Source organism: Propithecus coquereli, unplaced genomic scaffold, assembly GCF_000956105.1.
Source record: "Propithecus coquereli isolate 6110/MARCELLA unplaced genomic scaffold, Pcoq_1.0 Scaffold409, whole genome shotgun sequence".
Classification (NCBI taxonomy): domain Eukaryota; kingdom Metazoa; phylum Chordata; class Mammalia; order Primates; family Indriidae; genus Propithecus; species Propithecus coquereli.
The window spans coordinates 1,182,835-1,189,909 of NW_012149830.1; the positions used below are offsets into that span (position 1 = coordinate 1,182,835).

General features: G+C 54.6%; 1 protein-coding gene across 2 annotated transcripts in view; it reads left to right on the forward strand.

Annotated features, from left to right (window-relative positions):
* SGSM2 (small G protein signaling modulator 2) overlaps window positions 1-5,776 on the forward strand; it is a 34,465-nt gene extending 28,689 nt beyond the window's left edge. For both annotated transcript variants that reach the window (XM_012653044.1, XM_012653046.1), the window contains 7 exons: window positions 1,347-1,733; window positions 2,010-2,134; window positions 2,617-2,699; window positions 2,858-2,967; window positions 3,437-3,533; window positions 4,423-4,590; window positions 4,965-5,776. In XM_012653044.1, the coding sequence (XP_012508498.1) occupies window positions 1,347-1,733; window positions 2,010-2,134; window positions 2,617-2,699; window positions 2,858-2,967; window positions 3,437-3,533; window positions 4,423-4,590; window positions 4,965-5,053 (1,059 nt within the window). In that variant the 3' untranslated portion in view covers window positions 5,054-5,776. The remainder of the gene's footprint in view (window positions 1-1,346; window positions 1,734-2,009; window positions 2,135-2,616; window positions 2,700-2,857; window positions 2,968-3,436; window positions 3,534-4,422; window positions 4,591-4,964) is intronic.
* Window positions 5,777-7,075: the final 1,299 nt, after the last annotated feature.

A 7,075-nucleotide genomic window follows, 5' to 3' on the forward strand; every position in this document is an offset into this window, starting at 1 on the left:
TGTGGCTTTCAGTGTTCTTTGGCCCCTGATCTCCAACCTCTTCTCCTTATTCCTTTCCCTGTCACAACTACAACCTCAGAAGCAGCTTCTTAGGAAGCCTCTCACGCCCTGTGCCCAGATCTTGGGGCAATTCCCCTCTACTTTTTTTGTATGTGTGGAGTTTTTTTGTTTTGTTTTGTTTTTTGGTCTGTTTTGAAACAGGGTCTTGCTGCGTTGCTCAAGCCGATCTTGAACTCCTGGGCTCACGCAATCCTCCCGAGTAGCTGGGACTACAGGCATGCGCCACCATGCCCGGCTAATTTTTTCTATATATTTTTAGTTGTCCAATTAATTTATTTCTAATTTTGGTAGAGACGGGGTCTCACTCTTGCTCAGGCTGATCTCGAACTCCTGAGCCCAAACAATCCGCCCGCCTTGGCCTCCCAGAGAGCTAGGATTACAGGCGTGAGCCACCGCGCCCGGCCTGTGATTTGTTCTTAATCCCCTATTCATGAACATACTGTCTTTCTCCCTGGCTTTGGGTGTTGGGGAAACCTGAGTCTGTACGGTGCCCAGCTGCTCAGCTCACAGGCAGCAGCAGCCTTCCTGTTGGCAGTGCTCTGAGGCTCTTGATTGCCTGAGAATTATGGCCTTACCCAATTACTTCACGCTTCTTGCCTAAAGTGAAAACTACCTTTAGCATTCCCTTCCCTACGAAGTCCAAATAGAAAAAGAATGAACAAAAATGGTCTGTGTATGTCTCTTATTTTACTTGTGATAGGTCCACTGTTTCCAGTCAGAATATGTTTCCTTTTACTTGTTACTTCTCACCTTGCCTGAGGGCTAATGTAACTGACTAGGTACTTGATACAGAACTTTCTATCTTGTCGTGTTGAACATTCAGTAGTGAAAATAAGGGAAAACTTGTTTTTCCTAAAACCTCTGGCCTGCTTTCCAACCAGGATGCCCCAGCAGCTACACCAAAACACTGAGGACACTCTCCTGGTCTCGTGACTTCAGGCATTTGTAGAATGAGACTTAACTCAAACTCGCCACCGAGTATGCAGGCCTGTGGTATCCCTTCTCTGCAGCAACCACTGGAAGCCCTACAGTACTTCATAAAGGCAGAGACTAGATAGGGCCGAAGACGGCATCTTCGTGTTTGCCGAGAACCTGATTTCTCTGCCCTGTTGGCTGGGTCAGAAGCTGGCTTGGTACCCAGTGGTGGCAGTGTTGGAGGCCACGGTGGGAGTAGGGGAGTGAAGAGAATTCTCCATTCCAGCTCCATTCCAACCCAAGGAGGAGGCAGGGGCTGTGGGAAGTTCCTGGAGTGTAGGTGGGAGCTACCGTCTCTTCACTCCTACCAGGTATTTATCTCGGTGGATGATCTGGAGCCCCCTGGGCCCCAGGGCCCTGAAGATTCCAGACCAAAGCCCGAGCAGGAGCCAGGAGCCGGGATTCAGGGCACTGCCGTGGTGGAGCAGCAGCAGTCAGTGGAGTTCGACTCTCCAGACTCAGGACTACCGTCCTCTCGCAATTACTCGGTGGCCTCGGGCATCCAGTCAAGCCTAGATGAGGGGCAGAATGTGGGCTTCGAAGAGGAGGATGGCGGTGGGGAGGAAGGGTCCCATGAGTCAGTCCCTGCAGCCCACACTTTCTCCGAGCTCCAAGATCCCAGCCAGGAGAAGGCTTCTCAGACCAGAGAGCTGGAGGCAGGAGAAGAGCTTGCGGCTGTGTGTGCTGCTGCCTACACTGTATGTGGACGTTCTTCAGGCATTGTTCCCAGCTGGCCCCAGAGGCCTTCCTGACATCCCAAAGCTTGGGGACGGGCTGGCAGGGTAGAAGGTGGGGGTGCTCTGTCTGTCCAGGGAGGGAGCACTAAGCCCATCTCTCAGCATTCCCAGAGGACTCTGTTCTCGGGGTTCCCTGGGTTCCCTGAATTGCAGCATTTCTTTGTTGGGCACCACCTCCTGCCCACAACCTGGGAGGGGCTGGCCAGTCTCATCCCTGACAGCCCTCTACATTTCCAGATAGAATTACTGGACACCGTGGCCTTAAATCTGCACCGCATAGACAAGGATGTGCAGAGATGTGACCGCAACTACTGGTACTTCACGCCCTCCAACCTTGAGAGGCTCAGAGACATCATGTGCAGGTGCCATTGTGGGGCAGGGCTCAGGGTGGGAGGTGGGGACCCTGTCCCACACCCTGACTGCCACCAGCTACTTTGTAAAAGGTTAGATCTGGAAGGAATCCTGCTCCTCTCTCCTGTACCTGAATCACACTTGGCTCCCTGTGTCTGGAACTTTTTCCCCGCAACACCCCTCACTCCACCCCTCTTCGTTCTTAGAGGTCTTTGGGATCTTCAGCTGCTTCTTCAGGAAGCCTTACCTGACTTCCCTCCTCTGTCCCACATCCCGAGCTGTGCTGGCCTCATGTTTCTTTCAAATGCCTTGGGGATAGAGGCCATGGGTTGTTCCCTACTGTCTCCCAGTGTGGGATGCACAGTAAGTGCTTCAGGGTCATGGAAAGGCTGACTCGTGGGTGGCAGGCTGCTCTAGGGCCATCTCCCCGGGGATCCCTGAGGGGAAGGAAGGATGGAGCATAGCCACAGTGACTCTGTCCCTGGCATTTCAGCTACGTGTGGGAGCACTTGGACGTGGGCTACGTGCAGGGCATGTGTGATCTGCTGGCACCTCTCCTGGTCATCCTCGACGATGGTGAGGGAATGAGGGGGATTCCTAAAATGGTGTTGGGATTGGGCTGACATTAGCTGGAGAAAGGAACAGAAGATGGTAGGTCTGGAAGGGAAGGATGTGAGCCATCCTAGCCCTCTGGGGTCTCTTGCCCTGCTGGCTTCACTCCTGTCTCCCCTCAGATCAGCTGGCCTACAGCTGCTTCAGCCACCTCATGCAAAGGATGAGCCAGAACTTCCCCAATGGCGGTGCCATGGACACCCACTTTGCCAATATGCGCTCCCTCATCCAGGTAAGCTGCCCATGGGTACATGACCAGGCAGTGCTGGGTTTGTCCTTGTCCACAGGGAGGCCAGGGAGCTTTCCAAAAATGTCCTTTACATATAAGCTTAGTTTCTTTCATTTTAAAAAACATTGTTTTCAATGTTACAAATTGAGGAGTATGTGTGTGTGAATGCTTGTTCCCGTGAAAATTCTGGAGAATAGCAGGGATTGATGATCAAATTGAATACTCAGAAAATGGTATAACTCTGAAAAGAATATAGCCCAGAGAGACAGGTGGGGTGCAGAGTACAGCCCCCCACCCAAGGAGACCTGATGGGGAGAGAGTGCGCTGCCAGGCACCAGGCATAGCACAGCAGAGAGGCCAATGGCCAGATCTGGGGAGCCCATGCTTCCCTGGGAATGGAGGGTGAGGAGTGGTCAGAGAGGCAGCAGCAGTTCAGGGTTCAGTCTCTTCTTCCTTTCCCCACCCACACAAGATCCTGGACTCAGAGCTGTTTGAACTGATGCATCAGAATGGAGACTACACCCACTTCTACTTCTGTTACCGCTGGTTCCTGCTGGATTTTAAGAGAGGTAAGAAGTGGGTTGGATCTTGGGGCTAGGGTCAGGGGCAGCGGGAGATCCCTCTTCCCCAAAGCCAGTGGTTCTCAACCCTAACTGTACTTTGGAACTACCTGGAGAGCTTTAAAAAACTACCAATACCCTGAGCCCCACCTAGCTCAGACTTACTAAGTATAGCTGCCTGGGTGTTTGCGTTCTTAAAAGCTCCCTAGCTGATTCCAAAGTGTAGTCCAGGATTGGCAGTCACCACTCTAATAGGCAGGTAATGGTTTTCAGAACTTTTTTCAAAGCAAAGCTTCCCTGAGCACCAAGATGCAAGGCCTATAAAAGTAGAGTTGAGCCCAGTGCAGTGGCTTGCACCTGTAATCCCAGCTACTTGGGAGAGTGAGGTGGGAGGATCACTTGAGCCCAGGAGTTTGAGACCAGCCTGGGCAACATAGCAAGACCCCATCTCTAAAAAAAATGAAAAAAATTAGCCAGGCATAATGGTACGTGCCTATAGTCCCAGCTACTTGGGAGGCTGAGGTGTAAGGATTGCTTGAGCCCAGGAGTTCAAGGCTGCAGTGAGCTATGATTGTGCTACTGCATTCCAGCCTGGGTGATGGAGCAAGACCCTCTTTAAAAAAAAAAAAAACAAAACGTGAGTTGCTCTGGTGAAATGAAGTACAAATATGGAGTCTTCAGGAACCCAGTGTGCAGAAATTATTTAAGAGTGGGGTCTTGGGTGCAGAACCCCCATTCTTGAACCAGGTCGTGTGTAATGGGGTGAATCCCATGATCTTGGCCCCTGGTGCTCTGACTCCCCACCTGGCTCCACCTGAAGACCCACGGCAAGCCAGGCTCAGCCTTAGCCCCAGCCACGTGGCTGGGCTGGTGAGCACCAGCTCCTTACCGTCCCCAGAGCTGCTATACGAGGATGTGTTTGCTGTGTGGGAGGTGATCTGGGCGGCCAGGCACATCTCATCAGAGCACTTTGTCCTGTTCATCGCCCTTGCCCTGGTGGAGGCCTACCGAGAGATTATCCGCGACAACAACATGGACTTCACTGACATCATCAAGTTTTTCAACGGTATGAGCTGGTCTAGCCATGCTGGCTGTCCCCAGCAGGGATGTGGGGGCCTCCACCTCTGGCCTGGACAGAGTTAGAGGATTCTCTGGAATTCTGGGGTCCCTTCCCCGTAGGCAGGATGTCAAGAATCCAGCAGGACCAGGCACAGTGGCTCACACCTGTAATCCCAGCACTTCGGGAGGCCAAGGTGGGAGGATCTTTGAGGCCAGGAGTTCAAGACCAGACTGGGTGACATAGTGAGACCCTGTCTCTTAAAAAAAAAAAAAAAATAGAATCCAGCAGGTAGAAAGGGAGCAGAGTAGCCAGCAACAGTGCTCCTCCCAGCCTGCTACCCTCTCTCTGGGCCTCCCCACAATTATCCATGTTTCCCCCAGAAAGGGCTGAGCGTCACGATGCCCAGGAGATCCTGCGGATTGCCCGGGACCTCGTCCACAAGGTGCAGATGCTCATAGAGAACAAGTGAGAGCTGCGGCCGGGAGGCAGCAGTTGTGTAGAGCCTGGGCACCAGGCCCCTGGGCTCCAGCAGGGAGAGGGGCAGGGGTGCCACGGCCCAGACTGCCCCAACCTGCAGCTGACTCTGCTGCCCAACTGTGTTCCTAACAAAGTGATTGTGATCTGACTCCGGGCAATGCTGGCCCTGTAGGACAAGTCATAGGCCAGGGTGCCCTCAAACCAGGACAGGGATGGGAGGGGTCGGCCTCAGGGAGTAGCTGCCCTGGGGAACGCCTACTCTGCTCCCCTCTCAAATATCTGGGAATAGCCCCACTGCCATCTGCAGCCTCAACCTGGACTGTTCCCCGTGAGTCAGCCTGGGGCCCTGTGAAGTTAGAGGGGCTATAGTGGCCTGGGCCCCACCTAGCAAGGGTTGCGTGGGGAAAGGGCTGTGCTCTAGCCCTTCTGAGAGTCCCTTTGCAGTCCCAGTGCATCGTGTGCGCACCAGCCCCAGTCAGGGCAGCCAGAACAGCTGCCACTTCAGGCATGTGTGCAGGAGACCTGGGTGCCTTCTAGGCCCTCCCCTGAGATTCTGGGCAGTGAGAAGATGTGGGCCCTGGGTGGGAGCAGCCCACCTCACAGCACTGCCACTGCCACTCCCCACCCTGCACAGTGCATCCATATGTATCTGTACAGTCTCACTCTTGCCACTCTGCCCTTGCTTCATGCATCAGATACTTCCCTGGAAACTCTGTGTGAGGACACTTGGCAGTTGGATGATCTGGAATGCAGTGGGAGCAGTTGCTCTAGAGAGGAATCCCAGAGCAATTCTGGGGGGAAGCACTTCTGTCACAGTCTCCTCTCAGGGACAGGCCTCAGAGCTTCAGGGCAGCCCATCACCTGTCCCAGACATCTGCTGAGTCCCTGGGGCTGCAGGAGACAGGGCGTGCCTGGGTCTCCTGTGTCTGTCCCTGGTAGGAAGCAAGCCTAGCTCTGCCTTCCCCATGCTGCTTGGGATGCCAAGAGGCCTAGGAACCCCTTGGAGGAGCCGCACTCACAGGGGTGCCAGGAAGGGCACAGCTCCTGAGGCCTAGGCATGCTGCTTGCTCTGTCATTCCCCCTTCCCCTCCACCCCAGCACATGCAGGCGAGGCCTTGCCCTGGGACCTGGAGGCCATGCCTGGGCTGAGGCTTGTCTAGCAGTCGCCAAGGTCTGGCGGACTTCCTGCTTTTGAGAAACACGAGAAAGGGCCCAGCAGCCCTGCTGTATCCAGCACAGCCTTCGCAGCCCACCCCTGCCCCTGGGCACTGCACGGCCTATTTGGGGGCCAGCCCACCCCTGTTGTCATGAGTCCTTGGCCTCCACCAAGCACGGGTGGCTATTGTGTGCCTGCCTTAGTGACTCAGTGGTTTTGTGCGGAGCAGAGTGTGTATGTTTTTTGGCTCAGAAACTATACTCTTCAGTGTAACAGACCAATAAACAGTATTTGGCAACACTTGAGGCTCTGGGGGCTGCTTGTGGGATTGGCTGGACATCGAGAGACTGCAGTGGGGAATTCTATAAGCACCGCAATCAAGCAGTGAGGAGGGCTGGCCCCAGAAGGCAAGGGCTGCAAAAGGAGAACTACGGTTTCCTAGAGAGGACTGTGGGCTGGTCAGGGAGTCAGCGCCCTGGGGGATCACACCCAAGTCACCTTCCCATCTCAAGATTGACCAGTGGCTCCTCCAGCCTGTGCATGAGAGCAGACCTGTCCCACCCCTTCCTCCTGTCTGCCTCCTGACCAGGCAGCAGCGAGCCAAGAGCTGGTCATGAGTAGGAACCCATAGGAGGCTCCCAGCCCCTCCAGCCAGTGGGGAAGGGCCCTGCCCCTCTGCTGTGGCTCCCAGCCACTGAGTACTGTCTTTGAGATGCCTGGGTAGGCTGGGGCCTGGGGGAAAGCGTCAGGAGGGGTTTGACCCTGCTGAGGCTTGGAAAAGGCCCCAACTATAATAACAGGTCTCTACCTCTTTTCCTGCCCTTCCCCAACCCCAGAGTGCCACTGGCCCCATCATCG